Source organism: Marmota marmota, unplaced genomic scaffold (assembly GCF_001458135.2).
Source record: "Marmota marmota marmota unplaced genomic scaffold, marMar, whole genome shotgun sequence".
Classification (NCBI taxonomy): Eukaryota; Metazoa; Chordata; class Mammalia; order Rodentia; family Sciuridae; genus Marmota; species Marmota marmota.
This window is the reverse complement of record NW_026000060.1, coordinates 532,145-545,405: the sequence shown is the minus strand read 5'-3', so window position 1 is coordinate 545,405 and position 13,261 is coordinate 532,145. Positions and strand designations below refer to the sequence as shown.

At 43.2% G+C, this 13,261-nt stretch overlaps 1 protein-coding gene across 2 annotated transcripts; it reads left to right on the top strand.

The window, feature by feature from the left end:
- The first annotated feature begins 8,317 nt into the window (after positions 1-8,317).
- LOC107160714 (syncytin-1-like) lies at positions 8,318-10,335 on the top strand. 2 transcript variants are annotated; one of them, XM_048813933.1, is made up of 2 exons: positions 8,318-8,873; positions 9,414-10,335. In XM_048813933.1, exons 1-2 carry the CDS (start codon positions 8,318-8,320, stop codon positions 9,884-9,886), a joined length of 1,029 nt encoding a protein of 342 aa, XP_048669890.1. In that variant the 3' UTR covers positions 9,887-10,335. The 2 variants fall into 2 exon arrangements, with proteins under 2 accessions (XP_048669890.1, XP_015362839.1); XM_015507353.2 differs by having other exon boundaries at positions 8,318-10,334.
- Positions 10,336-13,261: the final 2,926 nt, after the last annotated feature.

Genomic DNA, 13,261 nt, shown 5'->3' with positions numbered 1-13,261 from the left:
ATATATATATATATATATATATATTCAATTCAGTTCTTCAGTTGTACCAGCTTCATATTGAGGGCTCAACACCCACATGTGGCTACCATACTGGAGACGTCTAGGTCCTGGAGCACAAATATTTTCAGGAGATCTTGTAAATGTTCCAATACAGACTACAGAAAATGCACATGGCAAACTTGTTGCCTTAATTACAAGCTTTGTATAGATTTTATTAAAAAGAGTGAATTTATAAACAGTGATATGGCACTTACTGAAAATTCTGGGGATGAGGATCTGGAGCTAGATTTAGTTTGCTTTAGGAAAAGAAAAAGAAAAATGGTGTGCCTTTATTAAGCTCTGAAGTAGTATTTACTATTTAAACAGCAGTCTAGAACCTTAAGTGTGATTGTTGCTATTTTGTCAGACACTTTATTTTCTAAGCAGCAGCATAATGGAGCTTTTAAGTTCAACTGCACTTCACTTCCTGCCTTTTCTTTTCAGTCCTTATTCATAAAGCTGTGGGATAATCTTAATGCAAAAGGACACCTGTGCTTGTCAACTGGATGGCACATGTACCCAGCCCCTTCCAGTCAGTGGACTACAAAGATATATGTTAGTGAATGAGAGGGATGCTACAATTTCCTTTGGTCTATTTAGTAAAGTGAATTAGTAATTGTGACAGTTTGGCTTTGTTTTTTAAATTCAATTAGGGAGAAAGAGATCAAAAACCTTTGTGTTTTAGATGAAAAATCATGGAGTCCATTTGCCACATGTTACAGAAATTCTAATCAGTGATTGACAGATGGACTGGGTAATTTGCATATGTTGTCTTTAATGCGCAATCAATTCTATAAAGGGATTATCAATTCTCCACTAGAAGCAAACAGTGTCGATAAGTTTATGTCATTAAAGCATTCAAACTCAATTTAATTGACTACAAATATTTTGCTATTCCTACTATTTTTTGCCACCTCCTAGCCATACTGAAGGGAGTGGTCATAGATTTAAGTGAACTGGCAAACAGATTACCCAAATAATAAAAATCTTTGGGGTCAATGTTAAATTCAACAAATGTGGTTCACACAATAGATGATGGCAGTCCCCAATATATGTAAAACCTCTTGTTATATGCTGGGAAGTCTTCTAAATGATTTGGAGGTAACTAGTCAACTTGATTTTTACAATAACCCTACAAAGCAGATGCTACAAGAATTTCCATTTTTTTTCAGATCTTTAAGAAAACTGAAGCACAGAAAAATTAAGCTACTTGCACAGTAACGATGAAACCAGGACATTCTGGCTTCAGAGCCTGCATTTTATTTATTTTTTATTTTTTATTTTTTTAAATATTTATTTATTTATTTTTCGGTGGACACAACATCTTTGTTTGTATGTGGTGCTGAGGATCGAACCCGGGCCGCACGCATGCCAGGCGAGCACGCTACCACTTGAGCCACATCCCCAGCCCCCAGAGCCTGCATTTTAAACACCTACACTAAGAATCACTGATGGAAAATGTGGAAGGGAGAAGTCTTAACTGTATATTATAGCTGAATCCCTTAAGTCCTTTTCAGCAATATGATCCTCAGAAACTTGGATAGAGGTCCAAGCAGAACTGTCACAACACTTATCTATTAGCTTTACCCTTCACAGTATAAAGTGTAACACTTTTATTCCAAACATAAGCATTTGTCTCTTCCTCAAAGGAAAGTCACCACAATTCCTGGTAGATGTTCAGCAAGGCTTCAATGACCACTCCTTGAGAGACTCTTGGTCTCTGGAGTGTTTGAGTTCTTCTGTCTGAATTATGAAGTAGTGTAGATCCCAGGCATTGATTTTTTCCATCATATTCAAAACATCTTTCTTTACATTCTGTTTTTTTTTTTTTTTTCAAATTCAAAATAAACTCTCTTTCTGCCTCAACCAAGGGTTTTAATTTATGGCTTAAGTCATCTGTGAAGGAATGGGAAATGTTAGTGGTCTACTGCTCTCTGGAGAAAGCCTGTTCCTCCATACTGCCTATATATTAACATGGTGCTAAACATGAGAAGTCAGCAGGAAAGATGAATGAAAGCTCTATTATGGCAGCAGATTTTACTCCTTAGGGTGATTAATAACTGCATTTTTCCTTGAGCACCACCAAAACCCGACCATGACTCCCTTAGAGCACCAACAAAGGTGAGGTTTATCTCAAAGAACTCTAACTTGAGGTTGTAATCCAGAGAGCAAAGTAATAGTGAAACTAAACTCATGTGCTCAATTATTCTTCAGTGAGCTTAAGCTGTTAAGAAAGCCAAGGGAAAGAAACCAGATGTGACCTGTGGTCAGTATTATTTATAAATTTCTCAATATATCTGACAGCCATGGGTTTAGTTTCACATTGCCCATTCCTATGAAGGAGAACGATTTGGATATAGCAATTCTACATTTTAGATGGAGAAACTTCTGGGAATCATGCTTTATTTAATATCTTCTGTTGGCAGCAGGTCCACCCTGGCCCCTGGAGCCCTACCTCCACTAGTTTGTTCTGCATGCCAGTGTGGCCAGCTCACAAGGCCATGGCGAACTTGCGGTTTTTCTGTTCCTGCTTGTCCGTCTGAGACACATGTATCCCACGGGAATGCCTTGACCTTTTCTGGTCTGATGGACTTATTGTTAAGGGAGGTTTCGGTACCTGACAATAATAGATGTTGAAACTAAATTTCTCCCCCCTCCCTCCTGCTTTTGGGTAGTTTTCCACTTCTGCTGCTTGGGGTATAAAAAAGGTGTGTTAGCAATAAAGAGTATTGACTCCTGGATGAAGAACCTTGGTGTCCTGTGTGTCTTTTAACCTCGCCGTCCCTCGCCGGACTCGGCTCCCTTGGCCGGACGCGGCAATTGGAGGTTCCCACCGAGATCCGGAAAGCAGGGGTAAGCGGACGGGGCTCACCTTCTAAGAAAGAAGGGGGAGGATTGGTTTAAAGATAATTTAAAGAGACAGGGTACGTACCATGGGTAACTCAACAGCGAAGGTTCGTCTGGCCAACGAACTGAAAGAGCTGTTAAATACACAAGGAACAGGAATAAAAACTAAGACTGCAACCGAATTCGTTGAAATTATTGCCCAGGCTTGTCCTTGGTTTCTGACAGGAGGATTTCTTAATAATAGTGACTGGGACCTGGTGAGGCATGACCTTCAGAAATTATTGAGGGACCGGGGCTCGGACAGTGTCCCAGTTGCCACCTTTTCCTTATGGAGGTTGGTAAAGGATGCTTTATTAACAGATAAAGTAAAGATCAAGGATCAGCTTGCTGAATGTGAACAGGCCCTTAATCAGGTGCAGGAAGAGCAAATGGCAGAATCCTTAAAGGATGAGGGTCCTCTTGAGGACTCGGGCTCGGGGGGTAGGAAACGCCTCCAGATTTCTAAGCCCAAAAAGGATCCTGAGGACCTCAGTTCTCTCTCTGAGGAAGAGGAGGGATTAGAAAGGGAGATAGAGGAACTAGAACATCGCCTTAAAAGGGCAAATGTGAGGGTGCCTAGGGCCCCCTCAATTGCCGCACCTCCTCCCTATAATCCTGATTGGAATGAGGACGCCCCTACTAGACGGGCGGGGGTCCACTGGGGTTCTAGAGCGGCTCAGGTTTTTCCAATGATTGAAAACGCCGATGCTGATGGACAGCCGGCCAGAGCCCATGTCCCCCTAGCCTTCAAGGACATAAAACAGCTTAAGGAGGCGGTCATTAATTATGGACCTCATGCCCCTTTCACATTGACCCTCTTCGAGTCCTTCTCAGCCAGTCAACTAATACCTAATGATTGGCAGCAACTTTGCAGGGCTGTGTTATCTGGAGGGGATTTCTTATTGTGGAAAAGTGAATATCATGAAAGGTGCCGCGAGCTGGCTCAGATTAACCTGAATGCGGGCCATCAACGGCGAAATGCTGAAATGTTAACAGGAACTGGGCAGTATGCCACCATAGGCCAACAAATTAATTACGACCCAGGTGTTTATGCTCAAATAGCCTCAGCTGCAGTCCATGCCTGGAAAGCCCTGCCCGTTTCTAAGACTGAAGCAAAAATTTCCAAGATCTCTCAAGGGCCCTCTGAACCTTATTCGGACTTTATAGCCCACCTAATGCAGGCTGCTGGAAAAATATTCCCTAATCTAGAACAGGCTATGCCACTTATTAGACAACTGGCATATGAAAACGCTAACACTTACTGCCAAAATGCTATTAAGTCCTCCCGGGCCAAAAGTATAGATGACATGATTCGAGCATGCAAAGATATAGATGGGCCTCATATTACTGGTCAGGTTTTGGCTGCTGCCCTTAAGACTGGAATGCAAAAATCTGATAACAGGGGAACCCGCTCTAAGGGGTGTTTTAAGTGTGGGAAAGAGGGACATATAAGGAGAAACTGCCCGGAAAGGAGCGAGGGTGCTGGCAGAGGGATGCCTGGAATTTGTCCTAGATGTCATAAAGGAAATCATTGGAGCAGTGAGTGCAGGTCAAAATTTGACATCCAGGGTAACCCAATACCGTCGGGAAACGGGAGCAGGGGCCCGCCCCGGGCCCCGGAAGCCAAAGTGTACGGGGCAGTGCAGGGACAGAACAGTGCCCCAGGGAGTGGGCGTCTCCGCCGCCTCCCACTGACCAACCCCTTTCTATCTGGGAACTCCCCAGGGGAACACCAGGAAGCGCAGGACTGGACCTCAGTTCCACCTCCCGAGCGGTATTAACTCCCCAAATGGGACCTCAGACGCTGCCTACTGGGGTTTTTGGACCCCTGCCAGAGGGGACGGTGGGACTAGTGTTGGGACGAGGTAGCGCAACTCAGTGGGGCTTGAAGATTCTTACGGGGGTTGTTGATGCTGATTATCAGGGAGAAATAAAAATAGTAGTAGAAGCTACCCAAGGAATTGTTATTCTTCCCCCCGGGGAGCGTATAGCTCAATTGCTGCTGCTACCCTTAGCTTCCATTCCTGGGCACGCCCTCCGTGGGTCCCGGGGCGACGGCAGCTTTGGCTCCACTGGAACTCCCCAGGCCTTTTGGGTAGCTCATTTGGATTCGCGTCCCAACCTGACCATTGAGATACAGGACAAGGCTTTCAAGGGAATACTAGATACGGGGGCGGATGTCTCTGTCATTTCTGAAAAACAATGGCCACCTGCCTGGCCCCTCCAGAGTCCCTTGGCCATATTACAGGGGATAGGACAAACCCGACCAAAAAGAAGTGCCTCCTTTTTAAAATGGAGAGATGGCGAAGGACATAGTGGCCATTTCCAGCCTTATGTGGTGACTGGACTCCCCACGAATCTTTGGGGGAGGGACTTGCTTCATCAAATGGGGGCTATTCTTACTACCCAGACTTTAAAAGGAAATAATAACTTTGTTAATGATGCAATGCTAGACATGGGGTGGATCCCTGGAAGGGGACTAGGAAAGAGACATGAGGGCAGAATATCACCTGTGGATCCAGCGGAACAGGTTACCCGGCAGGGAAGAGACCGGAGAGGACTGGGAAATTTATCCTAGGGGCCACTGAAGTGCGGCCACCTCCACTGTCCATTACTTGGTTATCAGATGACCCTGTGTGGGTAGAACAGTGGCCCCTAACTAAGGACAAATTACAGGCCGCTTCCCTATTAGTTCAAGACCAGCTTAAGTTAGGACATGTGGTGCCCTCTACCTCCCCTTGGAATACCCCTATTTTTGTTATACAAAAGGGGTCTGGGAAGTGGAGACTTCTTCAGGACCTACGGGCTATTAATAAAACTATGCAACACATGGGACCCTTACAGCCAGGGCTACCCTTTCCTACTGCGATCCCAAAGGATTGGCATCTTATTGTCATAGATTTAAAAGATTGTTTCTTCTCTATCCCCTTAGACCCACGAGACCGAAAGCGTTTTGCTTTCTCCTTGCCTTCAACAAACTTTAGGGAACCTTACCAACGGTATGAATGGACCGTCCTACCTCAAGGGATGACTAATAGTCCTACAATGTGCCAATATTTTGTAGCTGAGGTTTTACGACCCTTTCGACAGCAGTTCCCACAGCTCTACCTCATTCATTATATGGATGACATCTTACTGGCAGGGCCCAAGAAAGAAAGGCTTCTTCAATCTTATGAAGTCCTCCAATCCCTTCTAAAAGGGGCAGGGCTGGTCATAGCACCCGAAAAGGTGCAGTTTCAACACCCTTACAATTATTTGGGATACATCATTAATAACATAGGAATCTTTCCCCAGAGACCCCAGTTCCAGATAAATCAGCTCAAAACTTTACATCAGTGGCAGACATTCCTCGGAGAAATACAGTGGCTGCGCCCGTCCTTTCATATTCCAACTGGAGAGCTCAAACCCCTGTATGACCTCTTGCGAGGAGATCCTTCTCCTACGTCGTGTAGAGTACCTACACCAGAAGCCTTACGAGCACTGAGGCTAATAGAAGAGGCTCTGCAGGACATGCAGATTACGCAGATAGATTATTCTCTGCCCTTGTCATTTATAGTTCTACCTTCTAAAATTACTCCCACAGGAGTGTTCTGGCAAACGGGTCCCATTTATTGGGTCCACTTGCCGGCTTCTAACCCCCGGGTATTGACTCCCTTTTATGAGCTAGTTATTAACTTAATTTGGAAGGCTAAATATTTGGGTGATGCATTGTTTGGAAAAACCTTTGACATACTTATTCAACCTTACACTCAAGATATGATACACAAGTTACAACAAGAACATGACCTTTGGTGTCTTTTCCTGTGCAGCTTTAAGGGTCAGATTGATAATCACTTCCCTAAACATAGACTTTTGGAGGGCTTTAAAAGGTGTCCCATTATCTTCCCAAAGATTATGAAAAGGGAACCTATTCCAAAGGCCCAAACTGTATATACAGATGGGGCCAAAAATGGATTTGCCGTCGTTTTTGATGGATCTCAAATTCTCCGACAACCTGTGTCAGGTCAGTCGGCCCAAAAGGCGGAAGTTGAAGCTTTAATCATAGCTCTCAAAGTCTATAGTTCTATTCCTCTTAATGTATATACTGACAGCTTGTATGTAGCCAATCTGGCTCTAGTCATAGAAACAGCATCATATATTGGAAAGCAATCCACCATCACAGAACAACTACAGGTAGTACAGCTTCTCATTTGGGCTAGACGAGATCCTTTATACATTGGCCACATCCGAAGCCATTCAGGGCTCCCTGGACCTTTGTCAGAGGGCAACGCAAAAGCAGACGCTGCTACTCATGCTGTCGGCCTTTCCTGTGTGACGACCGAATATGATAAGGCCTTACAATTCCATAACAAATTTCATTTAAATGCACAGTCTTTACGCTTCCACACAGGATGTTCACGAGACCAAGCTTTACAAATTGTCTCATTATGTCCAACCTGTGCACCATTTATTCATTCTCCTTCCCTTGGGGTTAATCCAAGAGGATTACAACCTAATGATGTCTGGCAAACTGATGTTACACACTTCCCTAGCTTTGGTAAGCTCTCCTTTATACATGTTTCCACTGACACATATTCTGGCTTCATTTTTGCCACCTTACATACTGGAGAGAAGGCTAAGGACGTAATCAGTCATCTTCTAAAAGCCTTTTCCTCCATGGGCACCCCACGATGCCTCAAAACCGATAATGGTCCCGCATATGTAAGCCAGGCGGTTCAACGGTTTTGCACCCAATGGGAAATTAATCATAAGACTGGAATCCCTTATAATCCACAGGGACAGGCTATCGTGGAACGAGCCCATCAACATTTAAAAACTTATTTACAAAAAACAAAAGAGGGGGAGATATACCGGAATTGTCAGGGACCACAAGCACTTCTAAGCATAACCTTATTTACTTTAAATTTTTTACTCACTGACACTGGAGGGCGCACGGCTGCACAACGCCACTTTTCCCCTCCCACTGTACAAGATGCTCAAATAAGGTGGAAAGATTTATCCACCGGAAAGTGGCAACCCCCGGCTCCACTCTTAGCTAGAGTGAGGGGAGCTGTATGTGTTTTTCCCCCAGGAACTGAGAAGCCCATTTGGATCCCGGAGCGCTGCACCAGACCGGTGAATGAAAATTCAAGACAAAATGAAGTTCCCAAGATGGCTGATCCTGCCACTGTTGTTCTCACCCCTTCAAGTGAGTGCCGAGACACACCTCATGAGCTGGACCCCGCTTGTGGCATTCCTTCTGGACAGGTTTGCTGAAGGAGGGCTTGACCCCCCACCTGGGAATATTCATGAATATCTTTTTGGAGCCCCTTGTGAGTGTAAGGGAGGGCCCCGGCACTCGGCCCCCTCTGGTTATATCCAGAGCATTGATTGTGGGACTAAAGTAGCCTATATGGCGGCTGAACTCAATCAAAACATCGGAGGATTTGAGCAACCAAAATGGGTATGTGTTAATAAGCCCGGACTTGTTGTCCCTAATCCGACCGAGACTCTTGGAAGCTGTCCCGCCACTTGTCATTACACCCCGGCAATGCACATCTCCTGTTATACATCGGCCTCAATTTGTGTTAATAATCAAGGAAAACAGTATTTTGAGGCCATCCTAACTAACACCCGTGGAGAATGGGGGACCACTTATAATTATATTCCTTTTCTTGGTGACCGGGGAGGGGAAGGCATCACGACTCGGTTAACGGAGGCGGGATGTGAGGGCGTCGTGGGTAAACCTTCCTGCTGGCCCATGCAGGCCCCCATCGGAATCTCTGATGGAGGGGGACCCACTGATGCTATCAAACACCTTCAGGTGATTAAGCTTTTAAAGCCGGAGATTCCTAAGCCTACATACCACCCCTTGATATTGCCCAAATCCCAGCTTCCTGATTTAGATGCCAATACATTAGATATCCTAGAAACTACCTTTTCTTTACTTAACAGTTCCAATCCTACCCTTGCTGGTGATTGCTGGCTCTGCATGACGGCAGGTGCAGTCATGCCATTGGCGGTTCCCATCAATTATACCATTGATGATGACAACACATGTCAATCTGGGCTACCCTTTAAGGTGCAGCCTCTAGGTGGTTTTATGTCATGCCTTCTGGGCATGATGCAAAATAATACCTATGATGTTGATGTTGGAGTCTCTTCCTTTGGAAACTGCTCATTAGTAAAGAATTACTCCTCACCTACTCCGCCCATTTGTCCCCCTAATGGTACAGTTTTTATGTGTGGTGGAAATTTAGCTTTTCCCAGGCTCCCAGCAAATTGGACTGGTGGTTGCGTTCTGGCATTACTGCTTCCTGATATCACGATTATCTCAGGAGATGAACCCCTACCCATTCCTAGCCTAGACATCTTAGTTAGAAGACACAAGAGAGCTGTGCAGGCCTTACCACTCCTTGTTGGCCTTGGAATAACCTCTGCTGTGGGTACAGGCACGGCAGGATTGGGTACGGCTATACATTCTTACCGCCGCCTATCTCAACAGCTTATAGATGATGTGCAAACCCTGTCGGGAACCATTAAAGACTTACAAGACCAGATAGACTCTCTAGCAGAAGTAGTTCTTCAGAACAGGCGGGGTTTAGACTTGCTTACTGCCAATCAAGGGGGAATTTGTTTAGCCCTTGGGGAGAGGTGCTGTTTTTATGCTAACAAATCTGGCATAGTTCGCACAAAAATTAAACAACTCCAAGAAGACCTAGAAAAAAGGAGGAGGGAATTATTTGAGAACCCTCTCTGGACTGGACTTAATGGATTTTTGCCTTATCTTCTTCCCTTATTGGGACCATTGTTAGGCCTCCTTCTAGTAGTGGCAGTAGGACCCTGCATTGTAAATAAGATAGTACAATTCATTAAAGATCAAATTAATATCTTAGCCTCTAAGCCGATACAGGTTCACTATCAACGCTTAAAGATGGATGATCGCCTCTCTGAAATATACTTCAGACCGATCCGAAGATGAGTGTCCTCCTTAAAAGAAGAACTCCTGCCATATCTTTTCTCTATGCATACCTCTCCCTCTTGCTTTCCTGTACTAGGATCTTTGCTGTCTAATCTCTCGGTCCAATCACATCTGCCATTCGGCGGTGACGGTCATGGGTCCCGTAGGTGGAGACGGTTAAGCGTTCACCGCAATAATGTCTTGATAGGTCATAACACCTTGAGCTGATCTTGTAGTACCCAGTGACGGGCAACTTTCACGCTTGCTGTGCGACCTAAGACAGGGAATCGGGGCCTTCCCAGAGACGGGTAAGCATCGCAAGGGCTGTGAACGACCTAAGACAGGGGCTACTTGATTCCCACTGGCATGCAAAAAACAAAAGAGGGGGACTTGTTGGCAGCAGGTCCACCCTGGCCCCTGGAGCCCTACCTCCACTAGTTTGTTCTGCATGCCAGTGTGGCCAGCTCACAAGGCCATGGCGAACTTGCGGTTTTTCTGTTCCTGCTTGTCCGTCTGAGACACATGTATCCCACGGGAATGCCTTGACCTTTTCTGGTCTGATGGACTTATTGTTAAGGGAGGTTTCAGTACCTGACAATAATAGATGTTGAAACTAAATTTCTCCCCCCTCCCTCCTGCTTTTGGGTAGTTTTCCACTTCTGCTGCTTGGGGTATAAAAAAGGTGTGTTAGCAATAAAGAGTATTGACTCCTGGATGAAGAACCTTGGTGTCCTGTGTGTCTTTTAACCTCGCCGTCCCTCGCCGGACTCGGCTCCCTTGGCCGGACGCGGCAATCTTCAACTGTTAAATACTTGTTTTTTTCTTTAAGTAAATGAGTTAGTGCTTTGGTATTCATTTTTCACAGTTTGTTACACATGGTAAGATAAAAGTATGCTTGGGTTTGCAGGGGACATGGGAATTTAGAGGTTGCCCCACAGTGTGAGATGGAGACAGTAGTCTGAAAAATGCCATGAACAAAAAGGAGGACACTCATAGAGGATACAAAGTGATATAGTTTTGATTAGGCCTGTTAAGAGTTAGATATGAAATTTTGTGCAAAGGCCATGTGCTAAAGGCTTGTTTGCCAGTCTATGGTCCTAAAAGGAGGTGGCACAACCTTTAGGAAGTGGGGCCTAATTGGAGGAAGTAGTTCACTAGGAGAAGGCTTTTGAATGATATATTTTGTATCAAGCCCCTCCCTCTTATGTGCTCTCTTATGTGCTCATTCTCTCTTTCTCCCTTCACACACCCTTCCTTTCTTTCTGACTGCCATGAGGTAAGCAGCTTTGCTCCACCTTTCACCATGATGATCTTATTCAACACAGATCCAGAAACAATGTATAAACCTTTCATTCCTTAAATTGTTTTTCTCAAGTACTTTGTAACAGTGACAGAAAGCTAAATAACACAGTTTGTCAGAGAGTATATAAATGCAGGCAGCAACAGGACAATTCACTTGAAAATAAGCCAATTTCAAATTAGAGGGAAAACAATGTTAAAGGAATTAAGTTACTCAGATGTGTGAAGGAGAAATTTCAGCATATGTAGTCACCACTAAAAAAAAAAAAAAAACCTCAACAAACATGTTAAGTTCCTGAACCAACCTCTTATGTAACATGGACTGTATGAAATATCCTGCTCACATCCCTGTTGTATCCACTAGGTAGAAAAACTATTGAATGAAGAACTTGTCGTATTCCTTTATACAATCCTACTACTTAGTATGGTATAATCTACTAGGTAATTATTTCATATATGTCTCACCAATTAATAAATTAATAATAATAAATATCATTTATGGAACACATAATTCATATTTGATGGACTTTAACCTATATATGGCTGATTTTAACACATCATTCTCCAACCTAATCAAGTTAACAAAAGGATTTCAAAACAAAGATGAAATACTTTGGAATGTGGATGAAGGTGAATGAAGTTTGAAGGGGTTAGTGGGGAAAAAACAAAAGAAATCATACTTTGGTTCGTTAAGGTTAGAGATATAATAACAACAATAATAATAATATATTGTGTCTGAATTATTCAACCATTTTTCACCATGATGAAAGAGAAAATAAAGAGAAAAAAATAATCATTTCTTTCTTGGAATGAGGACACTAAGACTAAGAGGATAGGTGAGTAAGAGAGTCCCAGAAACTAAATGTCATGGATGTAAGAGCTATGATTTGTACAAGCTTTATGAAAAAAATTACTTAAAATGGATGTAAATATAGCATTTATATAATAGTTTTGATGTATATTATTTTATATTACTTTCATATATTGACAAATGGTTCCTGAAGCATAAAATATTTACATTTTAAAATATATGTTGTTTCTATTTATATCACATATGTCAGCTTATTTCATGCAAATTCATAAGTAGCCAAGTTATAAGTACTCTATATACTACTAAATATGTAGTGGTAGTGAATAAATGCAATGGGTTAACCCTGTTTAGATGTCATGTGAGGAATCAGTATAAAAATTCCAAACAAAATACAAGATAGAATGAAGGAGAATAATTGTAATGTAATAGTAATGTAAACTCTGTGAAGCCCCTAGAATAAGAACATTATCTAATATAAGAACTCATCAATGAATCTCTTGAACTAATGAAAAACTGGATATCCTCAAAGAGTTATTTGATTTCGAGACTTTAAGTTGACATGATATGGCAGAACATCAGGGGAAAAATGGAAACCATGTAACCATTTTTTTAAAGAATAAGAACTGATCTAGAAAGGTTTTCACATAGCTTGTATTCTTGGCAGTGTTTATTTCAAGGACAAAAATCAGCATCTGTATTGTAGCCAAGTGGCTTGGCTGCTTGGGCCCTCAGTGGCAGTAGTTGCTGCAGAATTGGATTACAGCCTTAACCTAATCAGTGAATTATTCATTCCTTGATGGGGTTATCTGAGTGGTTGCTGGAGGTAGCTGGGGTTTGGGTTGAGGAAGTGGTTTGTTGAGGACGTGGCTGTGCGGTTTATATTTTGTATCTGGAGAGTGGAGTTTCTCTCTCTCTGATGATTTCTCATCATGTGAGCTGGTTCACTCTTCCACACTCTTCTGCTATGATGTCCTGCATTAACTCAAATCCCAAGGAATGGAGCCTGCTATCTGTGGACTGACACCTCTGAAACTGTTAGCCACTAAATAACCTTTTATTCCCTAAAATTGTTCTAGACAGATTGTTTAGTTACAGTAGTGAGAAATTGACTAAAACATGCCTCTAATCCCAGTGGCTCAGGAGGCTGAGGCAAGAGTATTGCAAGTCCGAAGCCAGCCTCAGCAAATTAGTGAGGTCCAAAGCAAGCTAGTATAGAAACAGTTTCAAATAAAAAATAAAAAGGGCTAGGTATGTGGTTCAGCACCTGAGTTCAATCCCTGGTACAC